General features: G+C 47.4%; 7 protein-coding genes across 7 annotated transcripts; 5 read left to right on the top strand and 2 right to left on the bottom strand.

Moving 5' to 3' along the window:
* Window positions 1–1,085: 1,085 nt before the first annotated feature.
* BT62DRAFT_934504 (uncharacterized protein) lies at window positions 1,086–2,339 on the bottom strand. Its single transcript, XM_043186744.1, has 4 exons — window positions 1,884–2,339; window positions 1,762–1,829; window positions 1,590–1,708; window positions 1,086–1,535 (listed from the first exon to the last, which is right to left on the bottom strand). The coding sequence occupies exons 1-4, from the start codon at window positions 2,133–2,135 to the stop codon at window positions 1,279–1,281; spliced, it is 696 nt and encodes a 231-aa protein (XP_043037421.1). The 5' UTR covers window positions 2,136–2,339; the 3' UTR covers window positions 1,086–1,278.
* Window positions 2,340–2,490: 151 nt separating this feature from the next.
* Window positions 2,491–4,190, top strand: BT62DRAFT_988070 (uncharacterized protein; the record flags this gene model as incomplete). Its single annotated transcript, XM_043190096.1, has 8 exons — window positions 2,491–3,022; window positions 3,083–3,168; window positions 3,224–3,296; window positions 3,350–3,419; window positions 3,467–3,681; window positions 3,737–3,930; window positions 3,986–4,087; window positions 4,134–4,190. The coding sequence occupies exons 1-8, from the start codon at window positions 2,986–2,988 to the stop codon at window positions 4,188–4,190; spliced, it is 834 nt and encodes a 277-aa protein (XP_043037420.1). The 5' UTR covers window positions 2,491–2,985.
* Window positions 4,191–5,524: 1,334 nt separating this feature from the next.
* BT62DRAFT_934502 (cytochrome P450) lies at window positions 5,525–8,560 on the top strand. Its single transcript, XM_043186743.1, has 17 exons — window positions 5,525–5,860; window positions 5,915–5,985; window positions 6,036–6,065; window positions 6,116–6,152; window positions 6,205–6,264; window positions 6,333–6,345; window positions 6,405–6,540; window positions 6,593–6,995; window positions 7,052–7,107; window positions 7,156–7,309; window positions 7,370–7,394; window positions 7,454–7,468; window positions 7,524–7,592; window positions 7,649–7,704; window positions 7,757–7,872; window positions 7,926–8,102; window positions 8,156–8,560. Exons 1-17 carry the CDS (start codon window positions 5,749–5,751, stop codon window positions 8,180–8,182), a joined length of 1,557 nt encoding a protein of 518 aa, XP_043037419.1. The 5' UTR covers window positions 5,525–5,748; the 3' UTR covers window positions 8,183–8,560.
* A 1,531-nt stretch (window positions 8,561–10,091) lies between these two features.
* BT62DRAFT_981862 (uncharacterized protein) lies at window positions 10,092–10,698 on the top strand (the record flags this gene model as incomplete). Its single annotated transcript, XM_043189638.1, has 2 exons — window positions 10,092–10,176; window positions 10,244–10,698. The coding sequence occupies 2 exons, from the start codon at window positions 10,092–10,094 to the stop codon at window positions 10,696–10,698; spliced, it is 540 nt and encodes a 179-aa protein (XP_043037418.1).
* A 946-nt stretch (window positions 10,699–11,644) lies between these two features.
* BT62DRAFT_988068 (uncharacterized protein) lies at window positions 11,645–14,119 on the top strand. Its single transcript, XM_043190095.1, has 13 exons — window positions 11,645–11,965; window positions 12,032–12,185; window positions 12,269–12,333; window positions 12,402–12,493; window positions 12,550–12,652; window positions 12,709–12,720; window positions 12,774–12,870; window positions 12,922–12,970; window positions 13,019–13,028; window positions 13,084–13,190; window positions 13,255–13,418; window positions 13,478–13,501; window positions 13,571–14,119. Exons 1-13 carry the CDS (start codon window positions 11,840–11,842, stop codon window positions 13,861–13,863), a joined length of 1,296 nt encoding a protein of 431 aa, XP_043037417.1. The 5' UTR covers window positions 11,645–11,839; the 3' UTR covers window positions 13,864–14,119.
* A 623-nt stretch (window positions 14,120–14,742) lies between these two features.
* On the bottom strand, window positions 14,743–15,320 carry BT62DRAFT_304976 (uncharacterized protein). Its single transcript, XM_043180443.1, has 3 exons — window positions 15,145–15,320; window positions 14,987–15,085; window positions 14,743–14,923 (listed from the first exon to the last, which is right to left on the bottom strand). Exons 1-3 carry the CDS (start codon window positions 15,174–15,176, stop codon window positions 14,794–14,796), a joined length of 261 nt encoding a protein of 86 aa, XP_043037416.1. The 5' UTR covers window positions 15,177–15,320; the 3' UTR covers window positions 14,743–14,793.
* Window positions 15,321–17,245: 1,925 nt separating this feature from the next.
* On the top strand, window positions 17,246–19,111 carry BT62DRAFT_981859 (uncharacterized protein; the record flags this gene model as incomplete). Its single annotated transcript, XM_043189637.1, has 11 exons — window positions 17,246–17,305; window positions 17,369–17,497; window positions 17,613–17,645; window positions 17,700–17,791; window positions 17,848–17,950; window positions 18,073–18,169; window positions 18,225–18,277; window positions 18,378–18,478; window positions 18,542–18,702; window positions 18,760–18,783; window positions 18,837–19,111. The coding sequence occupies 11 exons, from the start codon at window positions 17,246–17,248 to the stop codon at window positions 19,109–19,111; spliced, it is 1,128 nt and encodes a 375-aa protein (XP_043037415.1).
* Between the last annotated feature and the right edge of the window lie 256 nt (window positions 19,112–19,367).

Raw genomic sequence — 19,367 nt, 5'->3', positions numbered from 1 at the left:
GTAATATGTGTTGATTCTTTTCCAGCCAATAGTGTATGATGATGATGTATTTTCGCTGTAATTATAGTGTTATTATGGGAATTAGAAGCTCTGTGGCAGAAATCCTGTTGTATTGTTTTTTGAGGTTCCAGATGAGGTTGGAAGGGACATGTTGCAGTCAGTGGACAGGAAATCTATCAAAGATGGTATTTGATTGGTCATAGCCTAGCTTATGCAGTTAACAATCAAGTTTAAAAACAGACTACATGTCAACTGTCCATCCTATCTGTCATGAGATTGATATTGTTGTCTACCTATGAGAGTGAGATATTGCCCTATTCTCTTAGGTCTGATGCCAGTTCAGAGGGAATAGCAACAAGAGAATTCTAAGTGTATTGATGTCCCTACATCTTTTATGCTAATATAAAGAATATTTCAGAGCTGTAATGAAGTACAGGTGATTGGAGGATTAGGGAAATGAATAGAGTGAATCATAGGCACAGTATTCTGGGTCAAAATAAGGTCATATAAGTACAGTACAAAGTAAAGACAAGTCATAATGAAAATAGGGAGTAGACAGAGGCAGATAAGGATGAGCCAGGAGGTTGGGCAGGGTTCATAGGCTTTAGAAGGAAATACAAACAAACTAGGGCACTTTGTAGGGAGACAGAACAAGAGACTAAAGGCATATGGCAAACCAAAAATAGAAGTATGAGTCAGATGGCCAGAAATATCAAGTCTATGAGCATGAAAACCCATACTAGCACAGTGGCTAAGTATATCAGTAAGTGAACAAATATTAAGACTAAGTTCAAAAGCACAAAGGCCTCAGACCATGAGCATGTGAGCCTATCTGACCCATATACTGTCAAAAAAATCTCTTGGAATCTAAATCAGACTATCAGATGTATGGTGGAGATACAGCACATCATTCCAGAAAGAAGATCCAAGGCATCAGTTGAAGTCTACATTCACTTCAAGCACTAACAGCCTTTGTCTCAGACTTTGCAGCCTGGGAAACAACAGTCAGTGCAATATCTTCACATTAACTTTCTACACTATATAATCTCCACATCATGCAGATTATCCATCATTAACGTGTTATGGACAGCTCTCAAAGTACTTCAATATTACCACTATACCGGAGAAAGTACTAAAAATAGATCTATAATCCGAAAACGGAGCCGTGGCTTAGAGCTCCTTATAGCCGCTCAAACCGATTCGCATTACGCAAATCAGCTCGGCAACCATACTCGGAAAGGTAAAGAGCGAAAAATACACTTATGTACAGCAACAAGTTCACTCATGGATATCAGGGATGTCATTCTTCCACTTTACGCCTGATGCCTTGGCGACCTCGATAGCAATCTGGCGAACCGTTTTCACTTCATCCAACGTGGCACCGTTCCTCAGAGATCCCCGCAAATGCCAGTCAATTTGACGCGGTGTGTCGTTGGCTATCAGAGCCGCCACCATAGTGAACGAAGTCTCAGCAGGCGAGACAACGTCGAAAAAGCTGTACGTGTAACCGTACGCAAAAGTCGTGGAAAAGAACTCTGTGGTGTGCTTGCGGATTAAATCTGATTGGCTACACGGATCAAATGACTGACCAAGATCGGGACAGATCTTCCGCAGATAAGGTTGAACAGTAGCTGCGGTTTCCCCATAAGTCTGGTCGAAGTAATGTTGGCCGTTCTCTGTCAAAGTTTCTACTGACTTTGACACGTCACTGCAAGGACGCTAGCTGAGCGTCAAAACAAAGGAAAATACGATGCGACCTACCGCAGGGGTTTCGTATCGCGCAGTTCGTTAGGAACGGCGGTGTATAGCTGCCCAAGAGCGTTGATAGCCTAGCACTGCACGTCAACGATGGGACCTTGAAACGCTACCCTGAACCGACGTACCTTGGGAAATCCTGACAGCAATCCAGACTTGAACAACGCGTCCTGCAACTTCCGCGCGAGGAGCAGCCGTTGTTCGTGAGTCTTCAGGCCCTCAAGCGCATACTTGAAGACCTCAGGAACGGCCTCTGGTAGATTTCCGGAACTAAAGGCAGTCACAGCGACAAGAGACCAGGGACTGACAACTCCCTCAGCCTGCTTGGGGTAGAGCGCTTCAAGATGGGCGAGAAATTCACGAGTAGCAATATCAGCCATTGCGAGTGAGGCAAGAGAACTTGTGTGAACGCTTGCAGACGTCTTCTTTTACCACTGACCTCGAGCCCGGAAAGAAGCTCTAAATGAAGCAGATTTTGCTAATATTATGAGATACCTTGGTAATAGCGGATCTATAAATGTATTCGGAAGCGCAAGACTGGCCTCGAGGTCTTGAGGCGTGGAGGGAGCATGGGAGCGAAGAAGGAAAGACTGGGTAATCTGTGTTCAAAAACGTCCAAGGGTGGCCATGTCTGCCACTAAGGCGGACTAACATGACGTGTGACGGGCCGATGACATGCCGAAGATTTGTTTGAAACTCAGATATGCCGATCCACTCGTGTAACGTTCTCTGGCACTGATCAGTTCATTCATAGTTTTTATTTACCCAGTGACAAGAAAAATCAAAATCCTTGTCAGCCTCATTTCATTTACCGAAGAACTCCAGTTCCTCCGTACAAACCGTGACAACGAGCATTCCCCTTTCAACTAACAGGTTTCAATTTACCTTTCTTGCGATCTCCATTCTCCGCGTCTACCGCTGTTTAGACTCACGGTCGCTTGCTCCTGGAGATGCCCCTCCGACGATAACGAATCAATTATACGATACGGCGTCTGATCTGGCCGAAGACTTTAAACCAATATAAACGCGGTTACGTGCATAACGTGGGCCTTCGATTGAATCCAAGAAGCATGACAGATAATGCACGTCTTCCTTCAGTTTCGAGTCTCGGAAGGCCATGCGCAACTTCATTCACCCTTCTATTGCTGGTAGTGTCCATCCACCTTGCTTTATAACGTCCACCCAGGCTGGCCTGTGGCACCATTGGTCTGTCTTTAGTTTTTTCCCGTCATGCTTGACGCAAGCAATCCCCTTGTTATATTGAAGAGTGAGTAACCGTTTTAGATAGAAGGAGGGGGGTGGGCAGTAATTGATGTGTTCTTTACAGTCACTTGTGCGGTGTGCTCCACGGTTGCTATTGCGACAACTGTTCATCGCCTCTTCATTCGAAGGGGTCGATATTGGGCCGATGATGTAAGTTCTCATTTTTGGAGATGAACACCATTAACGGTTTTCTTTTTTGCCGCAGGCATGGGCGCTGGTGTCCATGTTTGCTCTTTTTTTGCAGATTGCTGCAGTATTTATGCACTTACCCAATCCCAGTGAGCGCTATTACAATGATATCTTGTATTTCTGCTTCTAATCTTTTATCCAGCTGTCCTCTCGAGGTCCACGCGTATAGCAGCTTACTACCTCATGGCTGTCACTTTTTATATTATTATCTGGTGAGCGAAGTGCTATCTTATCATTACCTATCTAACACCTGGAGCAGGACAGCCCGGCTTTCAATACTATTTTCGATGATCCGGGTGGATCCTAGTGAGACCCGACGGCGTAGACTCTTTTGTATCGCCGCTCTGTTCATCCTCGTTCTCGCGATCCTTATAGCTCAGCTGTTCTGGGTCTGTGAACCAGAGCTGGGATGGAGGGACACGCGGAGCCCGCAGTGTACCCTCAACAAGCAAGTGGCTATCTCCCAACTAGTCTGTAAGTCGATTATCCTTCCAGTATCATCGACATGCCTGTTTAACCCCGCTGACAGCTGATGTGATTGCGGATCTCATATTGATTCTTGCCCCGCTAAAACTCCTTGCTGGGCTAGAAGACAAATGTCTTCGACTTCGCCTCATGGTCATCTTCTCGACCTGCATCGTGACGACCATTGTATCCCTCGTTCACGCGGCCTACATCCTCACTTTTGGCGAAGCAAAGGTGGTCATCTCGGCCATAGTCGAAGTGCGTGGACTCCTTAATTGCAGCGTCGCTGCCAGGAGGACTAATGATGAATTAGGATTGCGTTTCCCTAATTGTGTGTAACATCCCTGTGGTCGTTACCGCGGCCATAAGGATTCGAGAAGAGTCGCAGCATAGCGCAGCCCAGAAAGGACAGCTGGTATCGACGTTCCTGCACTTCGCTTCACGCATCCTCACGCACAAAGACACGGCGGCAACTCACCCCCACAGGGAAGTCACGACGATACGGCTTGACGACATAATTACGGGGACGACGGGAGCTTCGATGACGACTATAATGACTCGTAGTAATAAGGATTTGGATGGTGAGCCAGGTGTGCGTGCACCCATTGGGCTCGACTCCTGTACGGATCATAATTGGGACAAACCATACGGACTTTCGTCTGAGTCAAGTTACCACGTATGATTGGATTCGGGACATTTGTCGATATCCGTCACTACCGATATATCTGCTTATTATGGTCTTCGATATCTTGCTATCGGAAGTTAACATATTCCCCTGTATTCTAATGTACGTACTGCTGTATCCATCTTATTTTTGTGTCTTATTTGCCATCCACCGAGCCATGGGCAAAGGTCCTAAATTTATGGAATATCTTGTCCGCTACGAAAGCCACAATTGACGGTACTTAATCTCAAGATATATTTTATTCCGCTATGAATATACGTGTCTGGTTCACCCTTTCATCGTCCTTCTAACTTCTCCAACTTCTTTCGATAGTTCTGGCAAAAGGTGCGGGATCGGATTGCCCCCGGCGCCCGAGTAGGCGGTCCGCGATCACGTGTATGAGCGGGCCTCAATTTCAATTTCCATTTCTATTTTTGTGCCTCTTCGCTTCTTGCGATCACTGCATTCCTACTGGGCGAAATTGGATGCATTTCCGGCCTAAGTATGTTCGAACATTCTATCCTTCGGTGATGTCGATGAGGCGGTATCAGTTCAGACGGCCTACCGATTCTCCCAATGATTTCAAGTGCGGCGTTGAATGTCCAGTCCGTCTACCCCCTCGGGAAACGCACACCAATTTATCGTTGACAGATTCGTTGCTGGTGAGTCCTAAGTTTGTGAAGAAAAATGGCGTTGTGGATGCTGTTATTCATGATCTTTCAGTTTTTCAGCGTGATCTCTCATATATTATTATTCGAGAGATAGCATCGAGAGATCGACGGTGAAGCCCAATCAATCATCACTCCTTCAATAAATTGATTTTCTCCGAGCAAGTCTCGGAATCACACTGCATTACTGATGCCCCATCAATTACACGGCCTCTGTGATATCATCCCGGTCTGCTTTCCCAAATCCGTTTAAGAGGCCGGTTATCCGTCTTCCGTTATCTCCAAAATGCAATTAGTGCCGCTACCACGGGGCCAGATCGTAAGGAAGAAAAGACAAGATAAGCTGAATAACATTGGCTGTACTCCTCTTCCATCTCATCTCCTATCATCGATCTATCATCTACGTTTTTTCTCCTGTGTACAGAGGGGGGAGGAAGCCACAAAAGATGATATGTCTGAGACGTGCTGTTACGTGATCCGGTCACAAGGCCGATGCCATATAAATGAGCCTCAGCTCTGCAATCGATGTCCTAGTTCTCGGCCATGCAGCTACCACCAGGACCATCGTACTTGCTGCGTCCGGTAATCCACTTTCTCTTGGTGCTAATTCTCATTTATGTCGTGTCCGGATTCTTCTATTCACGATTTACTGTTGATCGCTTTTCGTGGATAACATACCCTGTTGCTGCGCTGCTGTGGTTCCTCACTGGGGAGCTGATGTCGTATCTACGGAGGTGGACGCACATGCATCAAGATGCTGCCCTCAAAGGCGCGGATTTTGTCCCGGATGTTCAGCAGAGTAGTTTCTCTATCATGCGCGCGCTCATGAGGCATACAAAAACGCTCATGTATCCTGGTGCGTATCTGCAACAATATTTTCTTTTGCGCTGCTTCTCACCATCAGACGCAGGTGAAATGTTTCTCGAATGGCATCGACAGTATGGAAACACATATTGCATCAACATATTTTCAGAAAGCCGGGTACGTCAGTAGCCGACTGGGTCTATTCGCTTGCCATTGACTTCGCGAAGATAATTACTATCGAGCCCGAACATGTGAAGGTGATTTTGCAATTATTATCAAAGGAAATGCCTTTCTGATCATTTCCAAGGCGGTTTTGGCCACGCAATTCAAAGACTTTGAGAAGGGTGCGAACAGTCATTTCGACTTTTAGATATCTCCCTCATCATAAGCGTTTAGGACCCAGGCTATTTTCTCAGTGGGCGGACCTTCTTGGCACCGGTGTATTCAATTCGGATGGTATGACCGCACGTTCTATATAAGGGTGGCTTTGAATCCATACTCATCACCATTTCGCCCGTGCCTAGGTGACATGTGGAAGTGAGCGCCCAGCAATTAGGCGTACGACATCTCACTGACCCGGGATGACCGTTCCGTAGATATCACCGCAACATGACCCGTCCATTCTTCAGTAAAGACAGGATCAGTGACTTCGATAATTTTGAGAGACACGCTGTCGAAACGATTAGACTGATAAAAGATAGACTTGAAGAAGGATATCCAGTAGATTTTCAGGTAATTACATCGGCAAACACGCTGAGAATGATGACTGACCGCAGTCATGTAGGATGTCGTTTCACGCTTTACGTTGGATTCGGCCACCGAGTTCCTTTTCGGCGAGGATATTTGTTCGCTATCCGCTCGGCTTCCGTACCCATCGGGGTGGTCGCAGTCGCAGGCGGGGGACACAGCCTTTGCTGCGGATCACCCGTCGAATATCTTCGTTCGGGCGTTCGTGAAAGGACAGGAATTGATCGCTCGAAGATCTAGGACGGGGACCATGTGGCCACTGTTGGAATTCTGGCACAACAAGGTTACGCCGCACAGACATGTCATAGAGGGGATCGTTCAGCCTCTGCTTGACGATGCGTTCGCGAGGAAGAAGCAGAAGGCAGACGCCGGCGAAGCTCTTGATGATAAGGAGAAAGAAGTCACCTCCCTTTTAGACGATCTGGTCGAGGATACCGAAGGTAGTCTTGTTCTGGGTCTTCTTTTGCGGAGCGTTGCTTATCATTGGTGGTGCTAGACACGCGCGCAATCATAGACGAGCTCGTGAACATTCTCGTTGCCTCGAGAGATACGGTCAGTCCAGTGCATTTCCGTGTCTAATGTTCTAACAATATGGTATAGACTGCATCTCTGCTTACCTTTGCTGTGTACGCGCTTACGGAGAACCCACACATCGTGAAGTGTTTACGGGAAGAGATCGCCCAAGCTTTGGGTGATAAACAGCCAACGTATGCGGACATTCGCGATATGAAATATTTGAGGGCATTTTTGAACGGTATATACATCTTGGATTCGTAGAATTTCGAGCAATAACTCACTGACGACTTGTACGCAGAGACGTTGAGACTTTATCCTCCCGTGTAAGAATTCCTACTGATTCCTTTCTATTGTCATTACTCATCACATAGAATTATGGCAGTCCTTTTGATTCTCGGTAGGGAACTTGACATTCGCATGTATTCGAAATCAGCTAAATGTCGTGCAATTAGAACTGCCAATGTGGACACAACGCTGCCCAACACAATAGGTCGACCATACTATGTAGCAAGCGGTACCAAGTGAGTATTCATTTAAGGTCGTCTCAAATATCGTTACTAAAGCTCTGTCCGCTCAGAGTGCTATGGGGAGTCTTCTGGATGCACCGTAGGGTTGACCTGTGGGGTCCCGATGGTATGGGCTGTCTCTCACCAGCAATCCACACTGACTCATTGTACGATAATAGCTCTTGATTTTGACCCAGACCGGTTCCTTGATTCCCGCCTACACAAGTATCTAACGCCTAACCCGTTCATCTTCTTGCCCTTCAACACTGGACCTCGGATATGTCTGGGCCAGCAGGTTCGTTAGTTTGGTTTGGTCGGTCTCATCTCGTCTTACGCTTGGTTTTCCAGTTCGCGTACAATGAAGCGTCGTACTTTGTCATTCGGTTGCTCCAGACGTTCTCGTCCTTCAGTATTGCGCAGGACGCACAAGCACCGGAGGCAAAGCCGCCGGTAAGCTGGGCAGGGGATCAGGTCAAGGGAAGGGATAAAATAATGTTTGGGACACATCTTACTATGTTTGCCAAGGTCAGCCGTTCAGGATCGTCGGGATTTTTGTCGTGTTAATGATTTTATTTTAGGAAGGAATGTGGGTGAGGATGGAATAAGTGTTATAGTTCAATTTCTCCAGGTGTACTACTAGCGCGCAGCTAATAACGTCGCTGCATCTGCATGAAGGATGGGGGTGAAAATGGTGCTCATCAATTCTGTTTCTATCGGTACAAAGGTTGTTACAGCCCGTTATGCGCCGGGGAACTCGGTACATTAAACATTCCCTTACTTCGGTACTAGTATAGGTGATTCGGCATGTGCAACTGAGCCGGGATATGCAAGTCAAGTTCCTCGACACATTCCCTTCGGTCGTAGGCCTCGGAAAATGGGTGACTGTATGAGGTTGCAGAACCCTATGACTGCATATAGCGGGATTATAAAGGCTGGGGAAGACTAGTACATGAATCAACATCATAATATAATGCTCTGGGTAGATCTTCGGGGCAGCAGACTGTGTGGAAACTGTTGAATGAAAAGAAAGAAGAGAAAATGCGTAACAAAAATGTGACATGATGTCTCTCCAAACCTCACTGTGACAATTCGTACCACCAATTTCCACATGTCGAACTTTTGGCTCCCTCATTCGGCATCTGGCCGACACCACCACCTTTGCTCCCAACGCCGTCAAAAGAAAAAAGAAAAAGACTAACAAGAGGCATCTTAATCCATGGTTACAGCGCTTTGCAAAAAGATTGGTAATGTCTTTACGAATCAAAACATTTTGTGAAATTTTGTTGGTTGATGTAACATGTTGGCCCACTGGGGGGCTGGATCGGAGCCAGGTACTACGGCAGCAACCTCACAAACCAGTCATAACTCGCTCATGAACCCGAAACAAGATATTTTGACCGAAAAGGTTATGCCATCCTTTTTACGAAGCGCTTTAAATTTTCTAGGTATATGAGTCAACGTGCTACGCTACAGAAAATGATTTGTCGGGTTTTTTGTGTATCTCGGCTACCCATAGTAACCCCCAGAGTCAGACTTCCTCCCATTCTCATCAATGGGGGGGGGGGAGGGGTAAAAGTAGGGCTGCGCGCCGTCACTGTATTGTACTGTCGGTAACCGTTTGGCGGAAGACGGACCGAAGCCGAACGTGCCCTTGTACGGTACGGTATATGGTTGTTCCGTCACCGTCAACGGCCGTACGACGTCATAATACGGCTTGACTTCTGATCTTAATTTAAAGCTTTTTTTTCGAGGAAATTGTGCGTCATGCAGCCATCAGCCAATCATGGAATTACCGCATCACTTTTCGTCACATTCTCTCCTCCGCGGCTGTCTCATCAATTTCTTGTTCGCGTTCAGGGAGAGCAGTAAGTGTGGCTTTCCCTTGGATACTTCTGGCCTATCTCAAGTTTCAACATGGGTCACTGCAGTCTACGGTTCTTTTGTGATCTTAGACGCATCTGATATGGCTCTCCCTCTAAATTCTGTTGCCCTTTGGTGTAGATTATCTTCTTTGTCTCTCAACTTGTCAAGCCATACTATGAATTCTCTGGTAAGTCTATATAACTAAATTCATTTTGTACTCAGGTGCACGGCCGTTAACGGCCGTACCGACGCCGACAAGAATACGGTACGGTGCGCAGCCCTAGGTAAAAGCTGCTTGACTTATGTATAATAGTCCTGTCTTATCTTATCTAAGCACGTGACCTCTCGATCTTTCTTCCCTGGCAACAATTGTGGCGCGTCATAGGCCAATGGGAAGGAGTCTGCGCCGGAGTATGTGATACGCCTACACAGCCGCCACGTGTTTTCTGAAAGAGGAAGTCCTCGATGAGGCGCTTTGGGACTAGTTCATCTCTCTCTCTGAACCACCTACCACCAACCTGCCTTGCCTGTCCTTTTTTTCTCTCCCTATCACCCCTGATTGGCGTCAAAGGCCCTACACCAACAGAGTGCCCGTTTTTGATTAGTTTTCGGAGTAACCTCCCCTACTTCGTGTTCTCGGTCTTGCATATGATGCCCGCTCTATTCATCAGCAGACGCACCGTTCATTCAATTTGCATTTTAGTTGCTGTAGGGTGGATATGGTACCGCACAATGAGTACGTTTCGTTCACTTTTTGGCGCTTGATTTGCGGTATTGAATGCGACAAACAGCTGGCAGTCAAGGTTCGACCTATCCTTGTGCGGCGCCTATCCTTGATAATTGCTCTTTCTACGCGTCATGCTTGGAGATGAAGTACCACTGCGGTCCAGCCGGCTACCCCATTGGTTACGGAGAGAAGTTCTGCACAAAGTTCAGCGACGATCGCTCTTTGCTCAGCGCCAAAGGACAGACATGGATGGTGGACACGATGCATTGTCTTCAAGAGGCGCTCGTCCCGGATGCTTTTGGTTCCGCCGAAACCTGCAGTGTGCTGGAGGACAAGGCATTCGGGACGCACGCCAAATGTTATATCGATAATGGCCTGTGCTTTTTGCCTGTCGTGGATTGGGAGGCAATTGTCAAGATAGTCGAACTGCGGACTCTTTTCGGGAGCTGGGATGCATTTTTAGAGACCTTGAAGGCCGGGGAGGGTTGTTTGGAGGCGTATGCCCATTTCACGCAGCATGCTCTACAATGAGGTATGTTGTCACCTTCCTTGGTTTTGTCACTGTTTTACTCATAAGACAGAAAGCGCGAGCATTACTGGCCAGACTGTTGCTGCGCTGTGAAGGAGTTGATCTTCTTCGAGAAATAGAGTAACCCTCCCCCGGACGCTGGCCCCCTTCGATTAGAATGAGGAATAAGCCACGTTGCTGTTTCATGGCCAAGCGCACAGCTTGTAAAGTTATCCATTGAGACGCAATCAAGGTCCATCCCTGCATACCCGGCCGCTTTCTGCTGGCATTGCTGTTCTCAACACCTTTAAGCTCGTACGTTTCTCGCTCTTTATCGTCCAGTATTATTGGGAACTTACGTACCTCCGCACAGAAACTCGGAATTACTGTAGGAGCCATGCTTTCTGCCTGCGCTATCATATCACCGTAGTCCCAAAGTGGCACTCTCTGTAATTACGTAGGGCTGTGATAACCTTGATGTCGTACACGCCACCTATTCCAGAGATTGGTAGGTATTTGAACAACCCATAGGCCAAGGTTCAGACGACACTGAAGCATTTAGGGATTATTTACTTTGGCGGGAGACACTGGTTCTTATCCGAGTTGGTGTTCATGGGATAAGTAAGTTGACATAGATCATCATTTGGAGTATCACCCTAGCAATGGAGGCGGTATGTCACTGTATGTCAGATGGAATGCATGCGGTGCTAGAGCGCAACCGGTGATAAAAATGGCTTCTGCGGGTTCGAGGAGCAAGGAAGTTTTAGAGGTTTAACCTTATTTATCCCGTTAGGCTCGTACACATCATTTCTGGACCTCTGTATCAGTGGGACTTGGTTCCTTTCTTACCGCACCTCTCTTGACTCAGTGATGAAGAGGATCTTGACAGGGCCTCGCTTCGAAGAATACTCGGCCATACGTCAACCGTCAGTTCTAGTCTGGTCGAAAACTGTGCACCTGGGGTGCTCAGACCCGCCACCAGAGCCAACTTCAGTCCTTCTGGAAGGCAATAATTTCAAATTAGACGCGCAAATATCACGTGTCCGTGGATGCTTTGCCAAAAGTAGAACCTCGATGGCGTAATCAAATAGCCACCTGGGTCCGCCGCTGCATCATAACCAACATCATACCCTCCCTTTTGCACGATACCCCCCACTAGAGTTCATGCTCACGATTCGTGCTTTTCTTCATGAACAAGTCAGCGCATCCTCCCAATCTCACAACGCAAGGGGCATACCGGTCCATGTAAGCGGATTCGCGCGGCGCATCCATGGATGGTCATGGCAGGCGGTAAGTGTCTTGGCAGGTCCCCGGCATTTCAACTCGACACTAGAATTTGTCATTTTTTTTCTGTAGTTCCCCATTGTGATGGGCACGAGCGCTGTCTATATGACGCTTTCGAACTTGAAGCACCATCCGGCGTTTGTGTCGAGGATAGAGACCGTGTTTTTCTTCTGCAACATTGTTCTGTTCTTTTTGAATATCTTCATGCTTTTGTCACAAGCTATTTGTGCGTCTTTTTTTTTTCGCCCCCTCTGTGGTTTATGACAGCCTTTTGTCTTCGATTGCTGAATACGTGCGTAACTCGTGTAGTGTTCCCTCGCCATGCGTGGACTCTTCTTCGAGATCCAATGCAAGGAATATTTGTCCCCTTGATGGTGACCATTTGTTTCCTCTGTCTTTTTGCTCAGCACTTTTTTTTTAAAAAAAAAACCACATTTCGCAGGTCCTTTCCTTCGCTACTATAGTCATCGGTACTGTGGACTATGACACGACGTACGGCCACGTTGGCCACGACCTCATTTACGCTTTGTTTTGGCGAGTCACGCACTTGCGTGCAGGTGTATGCGTGTTTGACTTACCGGTGGTCCCAGGATATACCTCGCTATTTCAATCGCAACGTGTTTTCCCATGTTAAAAATATGGTTCAGCCAGGCGCATGATCTGGCGCATTTCGCCCCTGCATATGCGTTTCTGGTAAGTTTCTCCGTATCCTGCGGGAAACCGACTTTGAATATGTACGCATTGGACAGGTGTTCCCGTTGGTGAGTGGTGCGTGGCTCTTGTTGGATCATCTCATGGCTCTTTATCGGGGTAGATGCTAACGGGAGTCGTGGCGGCTAATACCCTGAAAGTGATTGATGCGTCCGATCCCAGAGCGTTGGGCCTTCTTCTCGTAGGCTACATCGTTCACGGTAAAGCAAATTATGGTACCTGACGAAACTGCTCCTAACTCTGATAAACAGGTCTTGGGTTTTTCATGGCTTTCTTCTACCTTGCTATTTACATTCTTCGGTAAGTTCCTGATCGTTTTGCTATATCAATCTTATCTATCATTTTCAGGCTCATGGCTGTACGTACAATGCTGGAAACTGGGACTGCAACCTTGATCTGATGGCTATACATAGAACGGATTCATGCACGGCGGACAAGCCAACGGTGCCTTCGTCGCATGTGGCCCGCCTGGCTTCTCCGCACTTACGTTAATCACTCTTGGGGATCACGCAAGGACAATGTACGTCGTATCGATTCACGTCTCTCCCCCACCCCCAACCCCATGTTTAATAATACTTTTACAGCCTACCCGCCCATGGATATGTTACGGACATCGCTGGCGATGTCTGGTATTCTGCGAGCGTGTTGGCGAGTCTGCTGCTTTACGGACTAGCGCTGTTTTTCTTCATCTTTGGCGTGATTCCATACCGGTTCTCCCTGCGGAGACATATGAACGAGATTCTTGGCTGTGCGTGCCCCGTAACCCTTCCTTACATCGTCTGTCTTCCTTGCTGATAACCCTTCCAGGCTGGGCTTTGACGTTCCCAAATGGTACGTATCGTATGCACTGCTTGCTGTTTTCCTCTAGGACGGGTGACTGAGTACATCACTTTTCCCTAGTGGGGTGGATAAACACCACACGGTCTCTCGGCGACATCTTTGATATCCAGGGGTTCTTCACGTTCCACCTCGTCATGACGATCCTCATGTGTATCACTTGGCTGCTCTTATTCGTCTTCACGGTTATCGCATTCTGCAAGGGGTGGATATTCAAGTCGAAGAAAGAGGACGTCATCAGGGACATTCAGGCTGAAGAAGGGGTACCTGCGGGAATGACGGAGGACAAGGACGGCCCCATGAATCCTCCTTCTACACACCATTCTGAGAGTTCCAGTCGGACAGCTAATATTTGAACGCGCGATCTTCGCATACGGATTCTACTTCTTGTTTGCTTTGTTGTTTTGTATATAGTAGATCTAGTGGACTAGACTCCGAGGAGCCACATTCAGTGTGGGCTGTACCTCTGCCGACTCTCCTTCTGCTGTCATGATGAGAAGAAGCTGCCTTCAAGCGGTTATGAAAAAGCCGCAATGTTGTGACGAAGCCGTTACTAGTCGTTAGTGATCGATATCGATCATGCTGAAGAGCCAAAGATATCTTTATATATGCCATCAATTTCATTCTTTGATATCAGGGATGTTATCCTTCCACGTTATATGCCTGACGCGTTGGCGACCTCGATGGTAATCCGGCGAACCGCTTTCATTTCGTCTCAGCGTAGCACAACTGAAGGTGCCAGTCGATGTATCGTTGGCTGGCGGCGAACGATGTCTCAGCACCATCGAAAAAGCTGCATGTGTAACACGTACGCAAAAAAGTAGTCGAAAAGAGCTCTGTGGCGACTTTGGGGTAAATCTGGTTAGATACGATTTATACGAGTTCAATGCGTTGAGAAAAAATCGGGAGAGATCTCCTACGGGAAAGGTTGAACAGTAGATGCTGGCTGTCTCTCTCCAAGTATGGCCTGAAAACTCACGAGGAGCGGCTAGTGCTTGCGCGAAAGCTAAGGGTCCCACTTTTCAAGTCTGGGATGCTTATCTGGCTTTCCCAAGGTACATTGGTTCAGAGTACCTTTTGGGTGTCGAGGTCCCATCATTCATCAGTGCTCTTGCACAGCTGCATGTCGGCGCAATCCCTAATGAACTGCGTGATGCTAAGCCCATACGGATTCGTGTCCTCTAACCATGACTTATTGAGCGAAAACGGGAAGCATGGCGCAACGGACACATTGGGGCGCATGGAGGTGCCAATAACAACATAGACCTGAAGTATGAGCCAGCAAATCAACAGAGCATCAAGGAAGGACAGTCAAAGGAAACGGATGCCGCAGTTGAATTCATCGACCATTCATAATAGAAAAAGCAATGAAGCATTCTCGTGTTGGTCGCAATGTAAAAATAGGATGGAGGGGTGCTGTGATGGACCGATCCCCATCAGCAGCCGTGGCAACGACCTAGCTAAAAAATAATGACGCACGCGGGATTTGAGTGGTGGGGAGGGTGGTGGTGGTGGTGCCGATGGTGCGAGACATTGTCATCGTTATTGGTTGGAAATACTTTGCGACGATTATCATGGCTCATAGTAATAAGGACTCTGAATCAGATATATGCCGATTGGGCCAGACTAGCACTCACGCATGTATGAAGGAGGAATAAATCTTATGCATATAGGCTGGTTTCCAAGGCGATTGGATCCTGGTCCAGTGGGCCAGCTAGCCGGCCAAGGGATCTGCGATGATCGCTCCCGACATAGACAACGTGCCCGGGTGCTGTGAGCGCATCAGGTGGCAAGGGCGGACCGTAAACGGCCACCCGGTTGGGCGTCTAAGCACGGCAGATACGAATCTGAGCTGAACTCAACTGTGTTACTGAAACTTGCCGAATCCAGATATGATGTTGAATTAACAGGTGAAATGATGCTGGATATACGCATGAAGGACACCCACCAGTCATTACAGACGGCCTCTCGTTTGTGTTGCCTTGTGGTAGGGACGGAGTTCAAGCATGGCCTAGCAACGCAGAAGAGTATCAAAGAAGGAGGTTAGCTAGAGGAAATGAATGCCGCCGTGAAACTTTTCCGAAGTTCGAAACGGCGACGCATACTCGTGATGGTCGGATGGTCGGATGGTGGGCAGAAGGCCTTGAGAGGGATAGAAATGAGGGTCTGCGGACATCGGCAGGCATGGCGATGGATACAGATAGTGCTAGCTCCGCCATCTCTAAGAGAATGGCGCACTTTTGTAGCACCTGTTAGAATACACTGTTAGATATAACGTAGACTACAGGATATTGATCAGTAAGATATATGAAGTGATACAAGTAGATACTCACCCTCACACGGCGTAGCGATAGGCAGAAACGCGGTGAGGGTGCTCGACAGACGGCATTCGGTATATATTGTCCATCCCAACATAAAGGGGTATCGAGCTCCTGCTTGCTAATCCAACACCATCCTGGCGTCCTATGGCGCAGAATTGACACACAAATAGGCGTCGCCGTTGGTCGTCGGCCGCCCGTCCTCGGATCGCCTTACATCATGTGCTGCCTACAGTCATGAGCCAGTACCCTCCCCCTCCGTGTCGTTCGGGGTTTTAATGTTGATATTAGCGGAGATTGCCAGTATTGATTCGCGCCCGTGCAGTTCTGGGGTAACAGGAATAGAGATCGTTGTGGTCGTTGGCAGGCATCGCTGAGGCACTGTGGATGAAGAAGGTCGTCTACGGGCGTGGAGCCGGGACGATTGATGGGATGCTGTACCGGAGTTGCAGTAGGCAAAGATTCAACCTACGGCCAGGAGTCGGCGCAAGTATTTGGCTCTATTATTTCCCGAACTCCTCGTCAGTAACCATTGAGTTTCATCAGTCCGGACTCCGGACCCCTTTCGCCCTACCTTTGTCTCTTGTTTCCTTCAGCGATTTCTCACAAAAATCACCTTAAACCTCGTTGTTGATCGGGAATGCGTAGAACATATGTTGTTCAATACTGTCTCCCGCAAGATCCGGCTCCCAAATCCATTTTGCAGTTGGGCCTTAGTGCTCGTCTATTTAGTATTCATCCTCGGTGTAAGTGCCGTTTAAATCATAAATATAGAACTATGTCGATTTCATATATATTGCAGAATATCCGATGCTAGCCTACTCTACTTGTTATCCGGCAATCTTCGTGGCAAGCAGCACAAACTGAGTGGATTAATATTACTCACGGTCCATATTTATGATGGTGCATATAATTTTGTCGTCGAACATCAAATTTATGTGCCGGGAGCTCCAGCCTAGCCGAACCCAGCCAACAAGTTATAACTCGCACATCTAGATATAAGTATGTATCATCCCCGTTCATCCTAGCCCAAACTGATGGACAAACATTGAATAGTCAACTACAACAAAACAGAAACGCGTTTCTCAGCCTAGCCAAGACAACGTGAACATGCACGGCTCCTGAAGATTAGTCTATCAAATGCAGTCTCTGCGCACTTACGTTAATGGGCGTCTACGATGCCCAAGGTTAACAAACTCATATCTTATGTCTCTTGTTTTAAAAGCATAAAGTCGAATCTCGATCCCGTAGCCAAAGGGCGACCTTAAAGCTTGATCTGCCGCTGATTTCTTGGTCTACAAACCCACATCCTCCTCCGTAACCCTCCTACACGGTCCCTCTTCTCCAAATTATGCTCACAATTTCCACTTTGAATCAACAGCAAGTCAGCGCATCGATTCAGTCTAATATGCAAAGCGACATGCCATCACCACCCGTGAGCGATATCGCACGGCGCATACATGGATGGTCATGGCAGGCGGTAAGTGTCTTGGTAGCCTATCCAGGGATTTCAACTCGAGACTAGGATCCTTCATCTTTTTAGTTCCCCATTCTGATGGGTACGAGCGCCGTATATATGACGCTCTCGGACCTGAAGCACCATCCTGCGTTCGTGTCAAACATAGAGACGGTGTTTTTCTTCTTCAGCATTATTCTATTTCTTGTCAACATTGTCATGCTCTTTTTACAAGCTATTTGGGCGTTTTTCTCCTTGTACGCTTTATGGCTTCTTTGCTCATGCTTGTGTTCATACAGTCTTTCCTGGCTCTGCTTGGACCCGTCTTCAGGATCCGATACAAGGAATATTCGTTCCGTTGATGGTGAACATTTCTTCCCTCTGTCTTGTTGAGTCCTCTTTAAAATCATTCTTTTAGGTCGTTTCTTTCGCTACCATAGTTGTCGGCACCATAGATTACGACATGAGTTACGGCCGCATCAGCTCAAACCTAATATACGCCCTGTTCTGGTCAGTAGCGCGTTCGCATGCATGCTTTTGCGTGGCATGCTTATCGGAAACTGTAGGATATACCTCGCCATTGCGATTGCAACGTGTTTTCCCATGATAAAAATAACCTTCAGCAAGCCGCACGAACTGTCGAATTTTGCACCATCATACGCGTTTCCAGTAAGCGCCCATTCTTATGTCGTAGTTTACGGTGGACAAACAGTTGCTTAGGTGTTCCCCATGGTGGGTGACGATAATATGGTTCACGGGGTGTCGTAATATGATGGCCTTTGCTCTGGCAGATGCTTACTGGCCTGGTGTCAGCTAATACTTTGAGGGTAATCGATGCGTCCGATACAAGGGCTCTGGGCATTTTGCTCGTAGGCTACGTTGTTCACGGTTAAGTACACCCAATATCTGGCGGAGCTCCCTGAACTGACGACATCTATGCTAGGTCTCGGGCTCTTCATGGCTTTCTTCTATCTTGCTATATACATTCATCGGTATGTTTTCAATACTTTGTTAGATCGTCGTTCCTAACTATCCACAGGGTTATGACCGTGTGTACAGTTCTAGGAGCTGGCATTGGGCTGACATCCATACTTAGATCGGGTTCATGTCTGGCAAACAGTCAAATGTCGCCTTCGTCGCGTGTAGTCCGCCAGGGTTTTCGGCGCTTACATTAATTAGCCTCGGCGATCACGCAAGGTCAATGTATGTACTGCGAACTCATATATTATGTCTCGTGTTTTAACTTTTGAGCTTGTACAGCCTCGCTGCTCGCGGATACATCACAGACATCGCAGGCGACATCTGGTATTCAGCGAGCGTGATGGCGAGCCTGCTGTTTTACGGTCTAGCGTTGTTTTTCTTCATTTTGGGTGTTATTTCCTACCGGTTCTCGTGCGAGCATATGGACGGTATTCTTGACTGTGCGTACTCATATCTGGCTCTTCGCCGCCCCCACCTTCATTTATCGCACCATCCAGGTTGGGCTCTGACATTTCCGAATGGTACGCTCTGTTGCATAAGTAATCACTCAGGCTAAAAGCTTCTTTTCTCTCAGTGGGATGGATAAACGCTACACGTTCCCTAGGCGACATTTTTCAAATCCAGGGGTTCTTTACATTCCACCTCGTTATGACGATCGTCATGTGCATTACATGGCTGTTATTATTCACCTTCACGGTCATCGCGTTCTTCCAAGGGAGGATATTGAAGTCGGGTGAAGAGGTTGAAGGAGAGGTAACGGAAGAGCGAAGCGCGCCCGGGTCAGTGATCCCTTCTCAGGTTTCTACACATTTCTCGGAGGTTTCCAGCCGAACACTAATTACTGTGTGAACATTATCCCCACATACTTATTGATCTGCTTTTGTACTATCTAAGTTTCTCTGTATATATGATGATTACATTGACTTGGCGAATCAGACGACGATCAGACTGCAAGTGGCTGTGCCCAATTTCTTCCTTTGCTGCCGTCATGATGTTAATTCGACCTCGCATTCGCATTCCCTTTTCGGAGTCTTCCAGCTAATCCTGCTGTTTCTGTAAACATGACAGACTTCCCACTTCACATTTCCCCCGGTACGACCTTCTT

Source organism: Guyanagaster necrorhizus, assembly GCF_019112545.1.
Source record: "Guyanagaster necrorhizus MCA 3950 unplaced genomic scaffold BT62scaffold_20, whole genome shotgun sequence".
Lineage (NCBI taxonomy): Eukaryota > Fungi > Basidiomycota > Agaricomycetes > Agaricales > Physalacriaceae > Guyanagaster > Guyanagaster necrorhizus.
This window is presented reverse-complemented; position numbering and strand designations above follow the sequence as displayed.

What these genes read in the sequence shown, in the direction of transcription:
- BT62DRAFT_934502 (XM_043186743.1), top strand. Translation starts at nt 5,749, where the DNA reads ATGCATCAAGATGCTGCCCTCAAAGGCGCGGATTTTGTCCCGGATGTT. An exon ending in ACATATTTTCAGAAAGCCGG is followed by an intron (nt 5,986 to 6,035) that starts GTACGTCAGTAG and finishes GACTTCGCGAAG; the next exon opens with ATAATTACTATCGAGCCCGA. An exon ending in ATTCAAAGACTTTGAGAAGG is followed by an intron (nt 6,153 to 6,204) that starts GTGCGAACAGTC and finishes ATAAGCGTTTAG; the next exon opens with GACCCAGGCTATTTTCTCAG.
- BT62DRAFT_988068 (XM_043190095.1), top strand. Translation starts at nt 11,840, where the DNA reads ATGCTCACGATTCGTGCTTTTCTTCATGAACAAGTCAGCGCATCCTCC. An exon ending in CTCATTTACGCTTTGTTTTG is followed by an intron (nt 12,494 to 12,549) that starts GCGAGTCACGCA and finishes CGGTGGTCCCAG; the next exon opens with GATATACCTCGCTATTTCAA. An exon ending in GGGGATCACGCAAGGACAAT is followed by an intron (nt 13,191 to 13,254) that starts GTACGTCGTATC and finishes ATACTTTTACAG; the next exon opens with CCTACCCGCCCATGGATATG.
- BT62DRAFT_304976 (XM_043180443.1), bottom strand. Translation starts at nt 15,176, where the DNA reads ATGCATAAGATTTATTCCTCCTTCATACATGC. An exon ending in TATTCCTCCTTCATACATGC is followed by an intron (nt 15,086 to 15,144) that starts GTGAGTGCTAGT and finishes TATTACTATGAG; the next exon opens with CCATGATAATCGTCGCAAAG. An exon ending in CCCCACCACTCAAATCCCGC is followed by an intron (nt 14,924 to 14,986) that starts GTGCGTCATTAT and finishes GGTCCATCACAG; the next exon opens with CACCCCTCCATCCTATTTTT.
- BT62DRAFT_934504 (XM_043186744.1), bottom strand. Translation starts at nt 2,135, where the DNA reads ATGGCTGATATTGCTACTCGTGAATTTCTCGCCCATCTTGAAGCGCTC. An exon ending in CGCGATACGAAACCCCTGCG is followed by an intron (nt 1,709 to 1,761) that starts GTAGGTCGCATC and finishes GCGTCCTTGCAG; the next exon opens with TGACGTGTCAAAGTCAGTAG. An exon ending in GAAGATCTGTCCCGATCTTG is followed by an intron (nt 1,536 to 1,589) that starts GTCAGTCATTTG and finishes AGCACACCACAG; the next exon opens with AGTTCTTTTCCACGACTTTT.